Consider the following 20621-nt stretch of genomic DNA (forward strand, 5'->3'; position numbering starts at 1 on the left):
CCCCAGACTGCGAACACAGTCACTGGAGGAGAGTGTGACCCCATCCAGGACTCCGTCTTGTCTGGATTCAATTTCACTCTGTTTTTCCTCATCCAGCCCATTACCGCCTGAAGACATTCATTGAGAGAAGAGATGCCATCGGAATTCGAGGCCAACGAACGAGATACGGAGAAATAGATTTGGGTGTCATCAGAGTACTGATAACACCCAGCACCATGACTCCGTATTATCTCACCCAGCGGCTTCATATAGATGTTAAATAACATCGGGGACAAAATAGCCCCCTGAGGAACCCCACAAGTGAGGTACCTCTTACTGGAGCTACAGTCCCCGAGTAGCACCCTCTGAGACCTGCCCGAGAGGAAGGACCGGAACCACTGCAAAGCAGTGCCCCCGATACCTAACCCCCTCAGGCGGTCCAAGAGGATGCCGTGATCTATAGTATCGAAAGCCGCTGAGAGGTCTAAGAACACCAACAGGGTCACACTCCCCCTGTCAAGGTCAGATGGTTCTTATAGACTAGAGCCACTCCGCCCCCCTGCCCACTTCTCCTCACCTGCTCACTGACAGAGTACCCAGCTGGGAGGGCTTGCGCCCATATGGCAGTGCTATCCTCTCCCAGCCAGGTCTCTGTGAAGCTTGATAGTTCTCTATCAAGAACTACAAATCCCAGAGTTCCATGTGTTTTAAAAGCCACAGGGTAAACACAGGTTACATATGGGCTGCAGATGGGAGAATGCAGTAAGACCCACCTTTAAAGTTGAACACATGTTTATCCTATCGGGAAAACGATATGATAAAGCCCATGTGATAATCTCCAATGCAGAATCTCTTTCCATGTAGCTTGCATCCATGGTGCTATGTTCTATTCTGTGGAGCAGCAAAAAACAAGCTTGCTCCATCCTCAATGTGACACCCCTTCAAATACCCAAACAGGGTTATCATATCACCTCTTAACTGTCTCTTCTCCAGGCTAAACAGACCCAAGTCCTTAAGTCTCTCCTCATAAGGCATGATTTCCAGAGAATACAGCAAATATTGAGTTCTAGGTCTGAATGATTTTAAGTCTATCACTTTATAAAGCTACAAATTTGTTGACTGAAGGAAAATTCTGGGGGGGGGGGGGGGGGGAGGGAATTATTATTTCAGGTGATCATGTCCTCATTTTGCCTCCTCCTTCATAACTACACTCCTGAACATAGACCAGGCTCTTTGGACTTCTGCTCCCTGGAAAGTGTACCCATACCCAACCCATGTAGGGGCTATGTCAGTATGCAATCTGGAAGGTATGAACAAATGCTAACTAGATCTTACAGCTCACTGCACCTATGTAATAGTAAGAAGGCCCAAGGGGCATGAGATTATAGCCTCTAAAATGACAATGACTTATCATCATCAAGACAAATGCTGCTTAGTTGGAAGAATATAAATAATGTCACTCATCTGTATGGACAATTAATTATGTAACAAAACATCAGTGCTAATTGTGTAAAGGTTTATAAATTGTCCCCTAAGATGTGTTACTTACTCTCATTGGGAGTATACCTGCCAAACTTAATCTTTCCACTACATTGCTCATGTCTTCCAGTTTAAAAAACAGCACCTGACAGCCTAGATGCTAAGTCTATAATAAAAATGAGCCCTTGTAATAGTCTCAAGAGACTTCAGTACGGTCAGTGATTCCTATCATTACTATTTGGAGATGTTATTTCTCCAGGAGAGCTTTTCTTTCTGAAGGAAGCAGTGTTAACTGAGGCCCCCACAGGACCAGTAAAAGGAAAGAAAACACTGAAGAGGAAAATCTGTATTTTCATTAGGCATAATCTGCCATATATATGCATTTCTTGTGGTGTTCTGGTGGTGCACAGTCATACACACACACTTTAAAAGTGCCCCAGATATATGCAACAGGATTTTTTTTCCTTAGCACATTTTAGTTGCACCTTCAGTATACCAACTAGCCTTCTGTTAAGTGAGGACACTCAGACATCTGTTTAGGTGAAATAAATTCCCTCAATTTCCATAAATTTTCACTCCAATGAATTGTATAAGCCCCTCTTGATAACAAAGCAGGTTTAAAAATGTCTGTAAGCAAAGAAAAGACACACTTGCATGTTTATGTATTTTGCATGTAAATTAAATTAAAGTCAGGGTCAATTAAAAACCGGAGGGAGGTGGGATGTGATCTGCAGCCACTTCTCTAGCCAACACTGCAGTGGAGTCAGAAGACTTCAGCAGGAACTAGAAACAGAAATTTTAGCCTGAGGGTCTGGAAAATCTGGTGCATGGCACTTTGGAGTAAAAGGGGCTTAATGGAGAAGCTGTGGAAGATCAGCACAAATGCAGTTTAAAACAAACACTCTCCTGCTCACCTTGCAAAGGCCAAGTATGCATAATAAAAGAAGCAGCTATTCCAGTAAAAAATAAGTACACATAGGGGCTGAATTTTAAGGCTTTAGCCCTTTATCCAAATAGAAAGGTAGGCAACCAATACAGCTTTTATCATCATTACCATTGCTAGAACCAGGATGGGCAATTTTCAACTCCTGCATCTCTAGGCAGGCTAAACAAGCACATCTTTGGCAGAAAATTGGCCAAAGTGTGGCTTAGAAGTGATGGGGGGTTGGGGTGGACTGATTTTTGCAGTAAAAACAAGAATAGCTGAGGATGTTTTCAGCAATACCACTGCTCTGGCCTGCATTTGGTTCCTTCCAGGATAGTTTTTCACCAGAACTTTGTTTTAAATTGGGAAAGGGGAGAGGAGGCTCAAGTGGGACTTCAGGTCCACAAGAAAGATTGAGGGTTCCACTTTCCTCACCACTGGCCCAGAGAAGTATAGCTTTTAGGAGCAAGAATGATAAAACGAGGAAATTCGCAATTTTGTTTTAAAACAGGGACTTTCATTTATTGGCCAGGAACTCGTTTATTTGAGCTTTCAGCCCCAGCTGAAATTTTTTTAAAAAAATAATGTGGTAGAAGGAGGGATGCTGCTGAACATAAAAATTCACAGCATTGTAGCCATGTTAGTCCACTGCAGCAGAAAAAACAGTCTTGTGACACCTTAAGGACTCACAAGTTTTATTTAGCCTAAGCTTTCCTAGACTACAGCACCAGTCATCTTGCAAAATGGGCTGCAGCCCAACATAAGCTTATGCCAAATAAAATTTTGTAGTCTTGAAGCTGCCACAAGATTCTCTGTTATTTCTGCTGCAACCGACTAATAGAGTTCTGTTGCTTTTGCAAAATATAAACAGCCATCCCCATGGCTGGGGAAGAAAAGAGTCACAGTCCAAAATATCCAAAGAGCACCAATGTAGGGAGACATATTAGGGAACCTCTATATTACAATTATACACTGGTTTGTTGGGTTGTTTGTTTTTAAATTTCTTTTCTTTAGGGAACCCTGGGGACTGCAGTTTTGCAAGAAATGCAAAAGTGTCTGTAATAGATACAACTTAGTACCTTCACTAAACTAACCGTACTAAGCCCAGAACTCTTTTGGAGAAAACCCATGTCTGTTAAATTTGTGTTGAATCAACATACCTTTCAGTATAGTCATGCCTGTATGCTCCAAGGAGCCCACACACAGATAAGATTTGGGTAACAGAAAGTGCTGATATTCTGTCTGTGTGGTAGACTAGAACAGTAAAAGCCAAAAGCCAGACATTCCAGGTAGACTAGCTGGAACAGTGACACAAGTATGCTGCATTTAGTTTATAAGCTTCTTGAATGATTTTTGAAACATCATACAGGAGGATTAACTGATTTCTATGGGAACCATTACACAATTCCTTGGAAAAGTTGTTTACCTCTGTGGTTTTTGGATGCTTTAACATGATTATTGATTAAACAACTGTTTACAAGACTTAGGGGCTAAACAGGCTGCCCCTTTCAGCATCGGATCAGGGCTGTGGCAACTACATGCCACAGCCCCGATCCAATCTTTCCCTGACACTAAAAGGAATAGCAAAATGCCACTCCCTTTTGCGCTGGGGAAAGGGGCCTTTGCCACTGCAGCAGCACTTTCCGACACTCCTTTTGGCGCTGCATCATCTGAATGCAGCACCAAAGGAGCGCTGTGATGCTGCCCGCCGTGCGGTCAGAGTGTGTGTTGTGCAGACGCCACACCCATACTACAGAAGGGAGCTGGCAAGAATCTACCAGTTTAACACTGATGATGGAGACACTATGACTTCAACATCAAGGCAGCTTTCTTCTTTTTTTGTTTTCTCCTCTTTTACTCCAAGCAAATCCAAACCTGCTTTATATAAGGCTGGATGATTTCAAAAGCTTACACACCTTTGAGTTGATTTTAATGAAGATGTAACACTAATATGAATTTTCAACACAGCTGCCTTTGCTTTTTATAATCATTGTTCTCACAACATTCTCCCGCTAAACTGTAAGGAATAATTATTTCTACCTTATAAGGTATTATTAAGATATTTGGGACAGATGTGTCTTTCTCCAGCTGTAAATGTTTGAGTTGTATTTTCTCAACTCATCAAACACTATTTCTGTACAAGATTCATCCCAGAACAGTGTTCAGCAAATACTGTCACTTTATTTATTGTTCCTTCGTCACTGGCACTTAACAAAACAGGTCAAGGAGAGAAATTTCTTTAAGTAAACACAGCAAGGTGCAGATATAGAAAGTATACTTACTTGAACGGTGAAAACAGAAATGGTAACGTGGTTTTTTTCTTCTGAGCCATCTTAACCTGAAAATGAACAAATTACTGGATTCACCAAATAGCACCATATGCCAAAGAAGAAATGCAGCAAGAAAAATATGGAGGGAATGTTCAGATTTTTACAACTGTCACATTTTATATCCCTTTCAGAAATTTAATGTGACCTCATTTACTCAGATGTAAGCTGCAATTGGGCTTACTCCTTGGTAAATGTGCACAACACTGAATCCGTAGGCAAGCACAGGTAAATAGTGGGAGAAAGCATCAATTCACACCCAAGAGAGGGGAATTTTAGAAGGAATATTGGAAATATGTTGCAGCAGCATCCTGTGTCCCCTTCCCAATATCTTAAACAGGAATGGGATATCTTTGGACCTCTATATGGTTTGGGATACAACTGCTATTTGCCCCCTACAGTATTCCTAATGGTAAGAAACAATAAGAGTTATGGTAAGAAATGTCTGGAAGGCCAGAGGTTCACCACTCCTACAGTGAAGAGATGAACTAAAGACCTCCATGCCACATTGGACAAACCTAACAATACTTTTAATGACAGTCTTATGTGTGAAGTTTTCCAGTGCCAGAAAAAACAGTAAATAGTTGAGGGAACTAAGTATTTAAAGCAGAACATGATGAAATTGGGAAAAGAGAAGGGCCAAGCTGGTTTGCAGTTTGTGGAAGCAGTAGTCCAAAAATTCACATTTTCCAAACTTTGCTACAAACATCAGTGGGAGAAGGCCTATATTGCTAAGCTTAACCTGCAGACAAGCGCATACAAGAACAGACAACCTTTAAAGTATCCTAGGCTCAAACAGATTGAGGGTCCAAAGCCCCATGTCAGAAGCTGCATGCACAATGTTTCAATGTTTCAAACACAGATATAGAGGAAATATAAAGGCTAGCTCTTTCAATGCTTATGATTCAAGTCCCAGCTCTCTAGACAGGATGCATGCCTGCAGAGCACTTTGAGAATTTCCAGAAATAGGAATTAACAAGAAAAGAATTAAATTCCAGGACTGATTCTACCCTTCTGTAAGAAGGCACTGCTTTCAGCAGCATCAGTTCACATCAACTATCCAGAACATGACTCTTGGAAATTAAATTCTCCACCCTAATGCAATTACCCTGAAACATTCACATTTATCCTCAAGTCACTGTTACACACACTCTCTCTCTCTCTCTCTCTCTCTCTTTTCAAGAATTTGAGCTGGTTTTGCTTAATGCCACTGGTTATTTATAAACACAGCTTTCTAAGAGTACATACATAACCCTTATAGAATCATAGAATTGGAAGGAATCTCATGGTCCAATTTCCTCCCTCCCCTCAGTACACAAACAGTATATCCAACAGGCAGCTGCCCACCCTCTTTTTGAAGGCATATATAGAAGAAGGCTCCAGGACATCCCTAGGTAATTGGCTTCATTGCTGAACCGCTCTTACGTTTATCACTTTAAATTACTATCATAAAATGTAAATGAGTATGCTGTTGTAGTTTTAACATGTAAATTGTTTTGCTCTGCTTATACCATTAATTTAATTTAATTTACTTAATCTTAATGTGTAATGCTTGCATTTCACTGATAGCTTATTTACCTTAAATTGTTCAAGAAGCTGAACAGCATTTGTAAACATACTCTCTGCTTTAAAAAGATCACTAGTATTAAGGTACTCCAGAGGCAGAACACCCTGAAAAAAACAGCACAAAAATTTGGATTTATTCACATGGTTCAGGACTAGAAAATGAGGCTGTAGATTGCATGAGGAGCCAGACTTGTTCAATATAATAATAATAATAATAATAATAATAATAATAATAATAATAATAATACAACTGGAGATCTTCAACCATTCTTTGGCTCAAATCTTGTTGATGCAACCTACACTACAGGTTGCACTTTTTTCAAGGTGATGGCAAAATAATGGAGATAAAACTGCCAGCTCTTGTTTGTTTCTTCCTTGCCATCCCGCATCCATAGCTGTCTTCCTCCTACACTCTTGATTCTCAACTGCACTCTTGATTCTCAAATACTTCTGTTGCATTAAGTGGCGAGGAAAGCAACCTTGCAACCTGGCAGCAGGCGGCAAAACTCTTGAGCAAACCTATACAAAAACCGGCATGTTTCATTTTCTGGGTCTGAATTTTCTCCCACATAAGTTAACGGACAACATTTGCTTGTGACACAGAAATGAAATACATTCAGTGGTGAACCGTGGGACAACATGGCAATAAAAGTTAAACCTGCTCCAGTTGGCCTGATGCCCTCTTTGTAACATATTTTTGTTTCCCTGTCAAAAGCTGAAGCCTTAGGACTTCTTAAAAGAACACAGGAAGGCAACAGAGAGCTTCACCTCACATACTGATTTACCATATAGAAAAAAGAGCTGGATATGTACATGGTTTCAGGTCCTCCCTCTCTTTACATCAGGCTGCCCTATGATGGCAGTGACTGTGATTTCTATGACAGATATGATGAGGTGAGGGAGATTCTAATGCTGTTCAAATTTCCTTTGCCAACTATTCTTAGCCCTGATAAGCAGTGACATAATGAGTTTTCACAAAGCCACATAACAAGCAGCTGTCAGACCAGGATCCATTTATTGTCCTGGTTTCAGCACCCAAGAGCGAAGTATGTTCTATTCAGAACAAAAACACAGTGGCAGCAGGTTCTATGGTTGGCATTAACCCAGCTGGCCATCACTGTGGAACAAGGTTAGTCTTCAATTGTCAGGGATGATGAGAGTTGTTGCTCTTCACCTCAGGCTGTAACTCACCACCTTGTTAATGAAGCTGAGCTGACCAGCTTTGGTCAGTGGTTATTGCTTTCTCCAAAGCAGCAGAGTTTTCTGAGAATAGGCTGAAGACCCTGACAAACTTCTCCAAGCCTTCTCACTCTTCTTCTTCAGATGTCTCCAAAGACCATCAGGATTCTGCTGGTTCTTGTATCTTCACTCAAGACACCAACACAACTTAGTAGTCTTAGATAAAAGATCTACTTTATTCTACTATATACAGTTACTATCTCTATATGCCCAACAATCCACAATATCTCTACACTCTACCAATACTCCACAACTACCCACAAGTTACATTAGCAAAACTGGCAATTATTATAGCAAATGTTTGTTACCACCCACTAGACAATTACCACCCAGTGGGTGTGTACATTCACAATGATTGGTTGACTTTTGTTCATCCCATACTCAAGTCCAACCCATGAACATCATCTGATCACCTTGTACATGTAACAAGTCTCAGGTGTTACCAATGTACATTCCTTAATTTTGTCCTTGTTCTAAATTATATCATCCTTTACACCTGTGTGATTTCTTAATTGTTCATGTTTAGTCATTCTGACTCTCACATACATATTTTATTTCTATAACTGCATGTCCCATGTTGCATTTCCTTGACATCAATTCCAAGCTCTAAGATACAGATTGGTAGGTTTCATGGAGAGACACGGGATGCTTAACAGAGGAAGGAGGCTGGAATCCTCTAAATTCCACCTCAGCTAATTTGCTAGGCCTTTGATTAGTATAGAATCTATGCTGGTATTTATCATATTTATATAATTACCTCAGAGGTAACCTAAGCGGTATTCACTTATTCAGCAAGGAAAAAAGTATGCGTCTTACCACAGAATTCAGGGGCAAAGGGACTCCAATAAGAGAAGCCATCAGTGGTGCTATATCAGCCTACAAACAAAGAGCAGTGTTCTCAGTTTAATTTTGAAATACAGATTAAAATTAAGACTTGTTATGATGCACATTGTACCATGAAGGATGGAATATTGCAAAATGCCTGACATCATTTACAACAGCGAGTTCAAGTGTTTCTTTGTTTGAGGAGTGATAGGGGTGGACAAATCTGTGCACAGGTGCTGTTGGACTGTATATTAATAGGAAACAGTTTGCCTAAGGGGACACTGGCTACCTCTTTGCACAATGACTGGTGTAGTCAGGAATTATGCAAATGAAAGATCCTAACAGATAATGTCCCTTCACCTAATGGAAAATTGCCATATTAATAGGATTTTCAAAGCCACTTGAGATTCTGGTTGCAAATTAAGGCTTTAAGTGAAATTCTGATTAGAGTTAACTCCAACTTTATATCATGAGTAAAAACAGAGGGTGCACGTATTTGTTTGCAAAAAGGGAGAATTTACTTGCAAAAGAAAGGGACAGCTTGGCCACCACCCCAGCACACTTCTATTATCTTTACCATGTTTAAGGTACAGTGAATGCTGAATAAATCTACAGAATATTTGGCTGTAGAACTCAAGTGGGAATGTAAAAAAAATTCCAATAGTATTCTATAAATTATTCTGCTACCTGTGTGTCTTCTCTGTAGCCTAAATAAAAATGAAATGTTAATAAACTGTGAACTAGATACAGCTAGGTACCTGGTTGACATCTTGCCGCTTCAGGCTCTCTAACTTCCAATCTGTAAAAAGATAACAGAGAAAAAAATTCCAGTTTGTGATACAAGCCTAATTGTAAGAAAACCAGAAGGGAGGAGAGCATCTGGTACAAAATGAACAGTCACTATTTTAAACTGTATAATGTTTCCCCCCTACTCAAAGTATTCACATCTTAGTTTTCAGAACAAAAATTGAAGCTATTTATCTTTGCAATGTATCTTTATTATGAATTATAAGAATAAATTAAAAATTAAAGAAATTATAAAAGAAATAGAAAGAAAGGGAAAGAAAAAGAAAGGAGTGGAGTAGAGTCCAATGTTCTTTTCAGAGGTTATATGTACTCATACGTCTCTCTCTAAAACTTAGAACATATTCCTTTCTTTTACTAACACATTGTTTCTAATCAGCAAAAACGAATATTACTAAGTCATTTCCAAAAAGTCTTGTAAGGGGTTTTCAGTTTTTAAGAAATATCCCTAAAAACTTTTCTCTAATCAAACCATACAATTTGTCTATTACTACTAAATTTATGAGCATCAATAACCAATCCTCCATAATGGGTAGTATTAATTCTTCCATTTTAATACATGTAACCATTATGTGTTTATATACTGGCATAATCTTCCATAGCTCTTTTCCCTCTGCACATCCACCAGTCCCACCAAAAGTTCCAAATTTAATTGAATATTAATTGTTAGGATCTTCTGCATCAATACATGTATTTGAGTCCAAAGTTTTTCCCTTCATATTACTCATACATCCAGCACACATTAGAAGCATCTTTATACATTCTAGACAACTTTTCTAACATCATATATCAATAATACATATTTTGAAAGAAACTCTCTTTCAAAATTATAACATATAAATTTCAATCTGTTTAACCACAATTTTTCCCATTAATTTGTCTGTATATTGTAACCAAACTTCTTAACGAATTTTATCATATAGAGCCTGTACAGACCAGCGTTATACTCCAGCATGGGGGCATGGCATATGCATGCCAGTTGTCCCCATGCCAGCATCACACCATGTGCCCAACTGCACGTCGAGGGCATCACTGTGCTCCATTGGTGCAGCATTTAAACACACTGTGCCAAAGGAGCACTGAAAAGCTGCCGCCAACGCAGCTAGGGCAACCTTTTAGCAGCGTGAAAAGGAGCAGCTTTTTGTGACTTCTTTTTGCGCCATGGAAAGGCCAGATCAGGGCCACAGCGTGCAGTTGCTGAGGCCCCAATCCGGCATAGGGTGGTCTGTTGAGCCCCATATTCTTTAACTTGTTCTTCACTTTGTATTTAACCTGTGGCTTTCTCCAGCCATATGAACCTGGGCTCATCCCCTTGCAATTGTTTAAAATAAATGATACATCAGTTGTCAAACCAAGTATTGTCTGAAGTAAAAACATAATTCCAGGCAAAGGATTCATTCTGATCCTGCAAACTAGTTCTTACATTCCTAAGAGTGCATCTTGAGGATCACTTCATATAGATTAGCTGTGTGTTTACCTGTTAAAAAAGAGCCTGATTATGCACTCTTGTTTCTTAATGTAATATGCACTGGTTTATCACTTTTAAAATTGAATCTAACTACATGTGCCTTTTAATTCAACCGCATATATGATCATTTATATCCACTTTCCTAAATTTACTTCAGAGGTTAATTGACTTCAAAGGCTGATCCAAGACCTCAACACCTAATATCATTGTGACTCCTCTCAGAATACAAGTCAACGGTATCTCCTTGGTGTCTGCACATTCACTGATCTGCTGTGTCAACAGTGAGTTAATACCAGAGCTGATTGGAGACCTGATGGTGAATTATGTGCTTGTCAGTTAAATGGCATTCTTACAAGTTTAGCCTTTTGTGTAGCTTTGGGCCTGATCTTCATTCTTTAGTTACAAGCAGCTTGATTTACTTATTGACTAGTCAGAATTGGAGGCTAGGCTAGTATTTTCCTTACTACAGTGTGCCCTTGTCTTACATGGGGGATCCGTTCTGGACACCACCACCCCCCACATAAGACAAATTCCATGTATGCTTGAGCCCCACTGAAACTAATGGAGCTTGGGAGCGGCAGTGGACGCACCATTTCCTGCTTGTTATGCAGCTTTCAGCATAAGCTGAAAGCCGCATATAGGGTGCCCGCATATGATGTGGATGCACTGTATCTTTCTGCAAGCAAGTAAAACCCTTTTCTTCCCCAGCAGGCCTTTAAGAATTGATTTTTCAGGGTAAACAGGCTTTATATAATATGCTGGACTTTTACTGGTTGTTGTTGTTCTAATTTGTTTTAATTGGTTTCAAATTTTATGATGGTTTAATTGCTTTTAAAATTTGCATTCTGTTAATGTTTACCTGTGTTTGATTTAATTTTTGTAAGCTGTCTTGAGTTCCAAACTGAGGAAAAGGTAGGAAATTAACTACTTTGTTATTATTATTATTATTATTATTATTATTATTATTACTACACTGCTTGAACTGATTGTATTTGTAATAAACAGTGAGTGTAGTGACAGTGAGAAATTCATTCATATCTTTGGTGTTGAGTTGCATACAGTGACTTGCATGGTTTTCAATAGCCTTCACTCTCCACTATTTTTTGAGAAATAAATCAATACATCGTAACTACATGATGAAAAATTCAAATCACTTTATATTTTAAAAGTGTATAGGAAATCGATAATCTGCACCTGTAATATTATTTACCTTTTAAAAAGACATCCTCAAATTGTTGTGAATCAACTCTCTGTGGGTATTTTATTCCTGCCCCCCAAGCAATTAGCGGTGTTAAAGTCTCTGATGGATGGCCAGCACCATGTGTTCCTGAAAATATGGAAGAAACCAAATCTAAGTTAACCAGTGGTCTTCTTAGCAGCCAATAAATAGTTGGCTTTCTTAACACCAGGCCCCTACTCCTCATCGTCTAGAGTGGCAAGCATAAAGTGGTATCTTTCAGAATATTTTTAAATATTCTACCCATTGAACAACCTCAAGATGAGGTTAATGGTAAAACCAATCATACCTAACAGTCCTTATGAGTCTGTAGTTATGGTAAACACCACATTTCCTTACCAAAAAAAACAAACAAACAAGCATTACTGACTGTTCCCAAATACCATCACCATGGATTTTTTAAAAAGTTAAATTATTTTAAATTAAAAAAAATTAAATTATTATTCAGTTTTTGTTATGAGGGGGGAAAGAGACAATGGAGTAGATTAAGATGACATCAACCATACACAGAAGAAAATTTAACAAAAAACAATTAACAATAGTACGAGACGAAGTGAAATCGAAGGCTTTCATGGCCAGCATCCATAGTTTTTTGTGGGTTTTTTGGGCTATGTGGCCATGTTCTAGAAGAGTTGATTCTTGACCTTTTGCTTCCATCTGTGGCTGACATCTTCAACTAAAAATGCCAGCCACAGATGGAGGCAAAAGTCAGGAATCAATTCTTCTAGAACATGGCCACATAGCCCAAACAACCCACAAAAAACTAAGTACAAGACAAACTGAGTACAGTCGGCCCTCTCCTTACGCGGGGATCTGTTCCGGATGTCTCCGCATAAGGCGAATTCCGCCTATGCTCAAGCCCCATTGGAAACAATGGGGCTTGTGCACGGCGGCGCGGCAGTGCGGTGGCGCGCAGGGCGCAACAGGCGTGCGCACCCATTCAATTGAATGGGACACACCGCCCCTTCTGCCCTGCGCGCGCCCCCAGCTTGAGCGTGTAAGCTCAAGTCTGCGTAAAGCGCGCCCGCATATGATGCGGGCGCGCTGTACTAGAGAATATTCTAAATAAATGTTGAAATATCATCTTTGGAAGGGGAATCAAGACACAATGTATCTTTCCATAGGTCCACTTGAGCAGCTGGAGGTTGCAATCATGGCAAGTAATTGTTAATATATTAAAAAAAATCTGACCAATCGTCATAGAATGTGTCCTGTCTCTTGTGTCTATTACACTTTCTCATTGTATAGGAGAGTTTCCCCATTAGTCAAAAGTCCCACACTCTTTTCCACCAAATATCCATTTTTGAATTACCATTGGGGGTTTTTTAACCAGCACTTTGCCATGTACATTTATTACCCCTAGGCTGAGATCCTACATGTGTGTGTAGTTCTGTGTGCACAGTTCTGTGTCTTCCCACCACCTAGGAACTGTCAAGCCCTGAGAGTGGCCTCTACTACTATCACCAGTGGGAAAAGGAAGAAAGGAGGTGATTCAGACAACAGAGAAGCAGTTGGTCTTAGCAAAGATGGCGGGGCGGCAATTGGAGAAGGGAAAATGTACTCTCTAATGGAGTGCACCTGCCTGTCCCTTTTTCCCAGGAGCTCAGAGCAGCTATATCTTTACGGTCTGAACTACTGAACCTCCCTCCCTTTTCCCTCCAGTAAGAAAGAGCAGCAGTCTTTTCTGGGGTTTGACAGTTACCAGGAATGTGAGATTTTTTACAGGGTGCAAAAGCAAGAGAATAGCCCTTTATGTCCTATCCAAAAAGGAACTTACATACATGTAAGTCAGTAACAGGATGCTAACCAAAGGCCTGTTACTATCTGTTTGCTCAGTAGTGTAATCTAATTTAATGGTTTATAATCTCATTTTTGGAGAGTTTAGTTTAAAGCAGATACATTACATTAGGTCAGTGCATTTTATGTATCTGTAATAACCACAATAATGACCACTATGTTGTTTTGGCATTTCCCAATAGGATAGTGCCTCCTTCCCTGACTGCACCTAAGGACAGCAGGCTGTTTTAGGGGGTGTAAAATAGGCCACAAGAACAACATATGGCCAGCTTTCAACAAGGGAAGTGGCTACTAGGATAAGAAGAAAAAACAGAAGACTGCCACCCTAGAATATGCTACCTAAGGCAACCACTTCATTTTATCTAGTGGTAGGGATGAACCTGCTGGCACATTTTGCACTTCTACAGATCAAGAATACCTGCTCTGAATAAACAGCTTGGAAATAAAGAAAGCAATAATTATAATCATACTGCAGTGTTCTTGTCTGTAAAAGAAAGCTAATCTTCAACAATTCCCCACCTTTCAGAGAAAAGGGAATACACAACAAAATGATACCCAACCAGTGTTTGTTTATTTGTTTGTTTGCTAACCCAAATTACTATGTGACAACAATATAAAAGGACTCACCCCAATCTGTCATTCCATGGTCAGAAGTCAAGATAAAAGCTGTGTTGCCATCATTTCCATAAAAATCCTCCATCACTGAAACAATTTCTTTTATACCTTCATCAACTGTCCTGATGTTATTCTTGTATTCCCTATAAAGGAAAAAAGACATGTTTTTGACAGGATTACAACAGTGAATTTACAAGTTCATATAATCTTGAATGTTACTGCCATTCCTCCCATAGTTGCTCTAAATCAAACAGGAGATGTCTTTGTGCCAAATATTTGAAGGAATAAAGTCCAGCACAAGGAGAAGTTGGTGTGTAAAAACCAATGGTAAAATCAAGAATGGATTTGCTCCCCAATAGTAGCAGATACAGTTGCCTTCCTCTGTGTACTTGTAGAACAGGGAGTTTCATTTCATTCCTTTCCTGTGCTTCACTCCCTTTCATGCTCTATCACAAAATACTTGAAATCTTACATACCATATAATATATATACTCATGTATTAGTCTAGAAACTCTTGTAACAAAAGGAACCATCTCCTAGAGAAAGGCAAGTAATCTGTCCGGGAAGCACTAACCTCCCTCTACTCTCTCATGCATCCAACTTTGGAATGAGCACAGTTATATCTGCTGGAATTTTTCTTTGGCACTGTTTTCCTTTGCTTCATCCTTTAGATCCTTTGTTACATGCCCGTAGGTTTTACCCTCGACTTATCCATGTGTCATATCAAAATCCGTATTTTTGGCCCCCAAACCTGCTCTAGATTTACACATGAGGTCGACCTATGTTGAATTCATATGGTACATTTGGATCCTAGCTTTTCAGTTTGTGAACCTGTAGAAGTTTCCAGCTGTGCTTGCTTAGAAAGGCCATGACAAAAGCTTGAAACAGAATGCTGGAAACATGGAGTGAACTTTTTTTTTGACACTTCAAAGACTAGAACAAGAATCAATGAATTCAAATACAAGCAAAGAGATTCCAACTAAACATTGGGAAGACCTTTTTTACTATAAGAGCTGTTGCAACAGTGGAATGAATTGCCTCAATGGGTGATGGACTCTCCTTCTTTGGAGGTCTTTAAACAAAGGTTGAGTGGCTATCTTTAAGCTTTAGGTACATATTCCTGTATGGCAGGTGACTGACCTAGATGGTCCTTGTGGCCCTTCCAACTCTAACATTCTATAATTCTATGGTTTTCCTATTAGTTAACCTACTTTTCCAGAAAGAAAAGAATCCAGATCTCACTGCAGTGTAAATGTATTCATCGTAAGGGACATGGATGAAACAAAAGTTATTTTTCAGAAATCACACAAAAGTATGAGTTAATCTTAATTATGTACTTATAAACACCATTTATTTCAATACATCAGTGAGTTATATGTTGAACTCTGTCCCATCAATACTCAAGAGTACTTAACATTGCTTAGCTTTGGCTGGTGCACACTAAATTTTTTATTACATTTCCAATAATAAATTGACACAGAGTACCTTGAATGAGGCCGGTGAGCATGCCCATTGGTATCTATTCCTAGTAAGTGCAGGAAGAAAACTATTTTTGGCTCATGCAGTTTAGAAAACAAGGTTTCGTTGTTTCTAGCCAAGTTGAAGAAATCCTAGATCAGAAAAGTCAGTTAAAAGTTACCCTATTAGTTTGGTTAAATTCTGCTGCTGATAGGTATGCTCCATTCACTTCTGTATGAAAAACTAAAGGGGTTGGTGTCAATGACATTACCGAAGCAGGTTTAACACATGACCTTAGCTTGGGTTACCTGTGCCCTCAACAAGAATGGAGCAAGCTAAACATCTCTGACCTAAAAGCTTCCAGAAGCTTGGCAGAAGCAAAGGGCATGTGAGAGCACTCCCCGGAAGAAGCCTGTGTGTGCATTCTACACAAAGAAATAGCTACCTGCCACCCCATCCCACCCCCCTCTCTCTCTTTCTCTTCCTTCCTCCCCACCTCTCTCTAGAGGAAAAAAGGAAGTACTGCATCTGGAGAATGAATGAAACCTAAACTAGGCACCAGTCTACTGTGGCTTATATACTGTAACAGGGCAGAAAATATTCTGTTGCTATAGTATGTTCCTATACTATGGACACACAAACCTTAACGTGATCAAAAACCCAAGTGTCTAGCACAGTTGCATCTTCTGCTGCAAAATCTTCCCTTTCAGCTTTATAACAATTGATATAGACATGATCCCCAGTGGCACCTGCAACAAAGTAGTGAAGACTTTAGTTTCCAAATATAAAAACCCTGTATTCTTATACACAGAGACATAGAGATAGAGATAAAGGAAAGGAAAGAAAGAGTAGCTTTTTATAAAGAGAAGAAATATCATACAGTATAAATAATAGTATGTGAAGATACATTCATATATCAGGTTATAGCTGAATTACTCCTATTACCACATGTATGTTTCTATCACTGTTAGTCCAGTAATTTAACCAGCACTAATAGGCAATACATTATTATCTGAAGATAAACATCTCAATGAAAATATATTTCATTTGAAAGGAGGGAGAACATCATAATCCTAACAAAAACTAGGTACCTGAAGGAAAAGAAAACCAGTATCAATAAAGCAGCAATATATAGGGGAGAGTAATCAGTAAAATTGTTCAAAAACACACAGGACTATATCAGAGCCAGAAAAGTAAAAGAAGAAGAAAAGAACACTCTAAGCAACACAGAATTCTGTCAGGCTCTAGCATGTCCTATGGTTTACAGGAACTAAGGAATTTATCACACGTGAGGAATTTCTCTTAATTTCGAATGAAAAGAAAGTGGGGCCAGAATGCATTCACATAATGTCGCTAGTTTAGCGAAATTATGTGAATGCTCATTGCATTCCAACTGGCTTCCCATTGCCCAAAAATAGCATGCCATTGACCAAATTTGCGTGTGGTAGTCTATCACGGAATAACATGAAACCCCATGATTGCGTTCAGATTGCCATTGGATTATACTTCCAATTTCCCTTGTCTGATAAACTCCAAAAAGAAAAGATGGGAGAAAGAAAAGAAAGTAGTTAGTCAAAGAAAAAATGTCATCTTAGAGAGCATGTATCTTGTAGAGCAGATTAGATTTGAACTCACTCTAGAAGCTTGGATGACTAGACTGAGGTTCTCATACTCACATGAGAACATAACTCATTTAAAAAGAGGATAACGACTGGAAAAGCTGAAGGCAATGGAAAAGGACAACAACTGTCAGGATTTGAAGGGTTAAAACACAGCACACAGGGAAATGCTTGATGTGTGTGTGTGTGTGTTTGGCCATGAGCATTCAGCAGAGTGGCCAGGCTGGTCATCCACAGCTGATGCTCATTGGGCCAAGGACATTTCAATGTCCAAGTGCACGTAGCCATGGATGATGAAACATGTGTCTGGATAGCACAGGAGACACATGACATGGCTACACACCTGAACTCACTGGGTTTGGGAGACCACATGGTCTGGAGACTATATAAACCCAGGGGTTGCAAGGGTGGGTGTGGGTTTGAAGTAGAAGTTGGATTGGTATGTTGTGGAGTTTGAGAGATCTAGTTTTATATTATAGCACTGTGAATAAAGAGCACTTTGGGGACTTTTGTTTCTCTGGTGGTTTATCAGAAGAAGCTACAGCATCGGTTTGCTGTGTGTCCCTGGAGGTTCCTGCATTGCTGCAGTTCCTGGAAGACGTCCAGTTGCTGTCATCCCAATTGGACTCTGGGAGCCACGCTTCGGCTTCTGGAAATTTGCCAGCTCTGCTACAAGGGTCTGCTTTAATCCCAGGACTCGTTTGAGTTTCTGACAAGGGTTGTTGGACCCCAGCAGTTGCACTGACAACAACTTCAGTACAGGTGGATTGATTCAGTCAAGGAAGATAGAGCCCTGAGTTTGCAGGGCCTAAGGATGGGCTGTTGATGACCAGGTCTCTTAAGAGGCCTCTCATTCAGAGACTCACCCTAAGTCAAAGCCAACTTAATGGCACATAATAACAACAATGCAACCAAAATCGTTTTGAAGAGAGACAGAACTCTGCAGAAGGTATCTAAACGTAGCCTGACATAATTTCTAACTATTTATGTCACCAATGGAAACAGGATCCTCTGTTCCATCAGTCAAATGTGGCTCACAAGAGTTTTCATCTGATCTACAAACTCCTGCTGTTATCGCCAACCAGTGAGAATCTGACAGAATTTTGGTGATCTAACACAACTAATGATATTGACCCATATTGGGTTTTGCACATGAAGAAGAGCTATGGACTGAGCCAAAAGTTGAAATTTTGTGGTAATCTCTTCAAGGTGGAAGCCATATTGCAACTCAATACTGTGATACAATGGGATGACAACTAAACCACTGAAGGTGTCCCACCAAGGTAATGGCAATAGGAAAATGTGTAAAGTTAAATAACTGCAATTCTAGAGATCTCTCTCTTTCTCAAGACACTCATGGTGTAAGGCAGATATAGGTAGCCTCTTGGTTTGGATGTCATATTGGCCACTCTTGGGGGAGTCCATCCTCCTTTTCCTCCTCTCATAGCCATCCTCACCATTGCCAAAGCTGCCATCAGAGTATCTTCCTGCATTATAGCGCTCTACCACAAGAGGAAGACAGGTTGTGCTCCTTCTGCAGCAGTAGCACAAAAACGTGGTGGAGACCACAAAAATAGCTATTATTGCTCACCCTTGTCTCAAAAAAAATATAATCTACAAGAGAAGAATATTCTAAAAAAAGGTGGCAGGGATTATATTTACCTATCCTGTTCTGCCCTTCCCAGTTTGTTACAGAGGTGCTACAAAAAGAAACGATGGAATATTCTGAGCTTAACAGAAAAGGCACAGTGACATTTTAACAGATGTTATTAAGAAAGGAGGAAGTTTCACTTACTTAAAATGACAAGATTCAATGACAGTATTGCTACTGTCACATTTAAACCCAATCACTCAGCTGTAAATTGATATATCTGGGAAGATGCACTGAAGTTTATCACATTACTTTGGCTCATAGACTTCAAATGTAGCTAGAACAGTGTGTATTCTAGCTATGTATTTTCTTCTCCCCAGGGTTCTTCTGCACCATTTACACGGCCCAAGGATTCCCCATTTATCACTACCATCTCCTAGAAGAGTTTCACTCTGTGTACACTTAGGTCTCTAAAGCACAACTGCAGTCCTTCTGAAAGCCAATCAGATGAGATTCCTTTCAGATGAATCTATAATAAGCTCACAGGTATTAATCCATATTTGAAGGAGCATCTCTTTCTATAAGCACTTGCCTGAAATTTAAGGTCATCTGGAAGGGACCTCCTCTATGTCCCATCAGTCAGGTCAAAATGCTGTGAGAATGTGGGAGGAGGCCTGTTCTCCTGTCGCACCTCACGTAGGGAACATCCTCCCCTTACAAACCCAATTGGTACCAATACTGTTGTTTCACTGTTCAGCTACTGAAAATGTGATTATTATTCACTAAAGATTCTTCAGCCTAAATGGTTTCTCAAAAAGCCGCACATGTACATTGTTTTACACTATTTTAACTGTTTCAATCTTTACTTTTAACCAATTCATTGTTTAGTATACTTTTAACCTTTTAAAATTATTTTTATCGTTCACAGTGTTTTAAATTTGTTACATTGGTTTTATTGCATACCACCCTGGGATCTCTGAATAGAGAGATAAGATAGAAATATTTTAATCAGTAAAGAAATATGCTTTGTCTGGCATATTTACATTTCAAGGATTTATATTCTACATTCTAACCCATAAGAGTAACATAATATGAATTTATCTTTTAATAAATCACAGAACAATGAACTAACATCTGAATTTCACAGAATTCTTCCTCAGGTTTTATGTTTAACAAGGGGAGATGGAAAAAACTGATGGTAATGGGTATAGTAAAAAAAAAAATCAGCCTACAGTATATAACATGAGAGCCAGCATGGCATAGTGGTTTGAATGTTGAACTACAACTCTGGAGACCGAGATTTGATTCCCAGCTTGGCCATGGAAAGTCACTGGGTGTCCTTGGGCAAGTCACATTCTCTCAGCCTCAGAGGAAGACAATGGTAAACCTCCTCTGAAGAAACGTGCCAAGAAAAATCTATGATAGGCTTGCCTTAATTGGCTTACACATTCTAAACCACTTAGAGAGTGCTTAAGTGCACTGATAAGCAGTATAGAAATGTACTTGCTATTGCTATTACAGGCGCCATAAGTTGGAAACGACTTGAAGGCACACAACAACAATATCTAATATAATTTCCTTAATGTAACCCATTCACAGTCAGCAATTTATAAGTTAATTATGTCAAAATTTGTCAGATGCAAAAGAACAATATAGGAATGGACATTTTGTAATTAGAGTGCATTTAAAAAA

At 39.5% G+C, this 20621-nt stretch overlaps 1 protein-coding gene across 1 annotated transcript in view; it reads right to left on the reverse strand.

The window, feature by feature from the left end:
• LOC149316969 (GPI ethanolamine phosphate transferase 1-like) overlaps positions 1-20621 on the reverse strand; it is a 92902-nt gene that overhangs the window by 66331 nt on the left and 5950 nt on the right. Inside the window, exons 5-12 of the mRNA XM_089516601.1 lie at positions 16362-16468; positions 15747-15871; positions 14274-14404; positions 11823-11939; positions 9099-9139; positions 8332-8391; positions 6289-6381; positions 4666-4721 (exon numbers count right to left, since the gene is read on the reverse strand). Coding sequence (XP_089372727.1) covers positions 4666-4721; positions 6289-6381; positions 8332-8391; positions 9099-9139; positions 11823-11939; positions 14274-14404; positions 15747-15871; positions 16362-16468 — 730 coding nt within the window. The remainder of the gene's footprint in view (positions 1-4665; positions 4722-6288; positions 6382-8331; positions 8392-9098; positions 9140-11822; positions 11940-14273; positions 14405-15746; positions 15872-16361; positions 16469-20621) is intronic.

This window comes from Sceloporus occidentalis, unplaced genomic scaffold, assembly GCF_023333645.1.
Source record: "Sceloporus occidentalis isolate IW3139 unplaced genomic scaffold, rSceOcc1.0.p SCAF_3, whole genome shotgun sequence".
Classification (NCBI taxonomy): domain Eukaryota; kingdom Metazoa; phylum Chordata; class Lepidosauria; order Squamata; family Phrynosomatidae; genus Sceloporus; species Sceloporus occidentalis.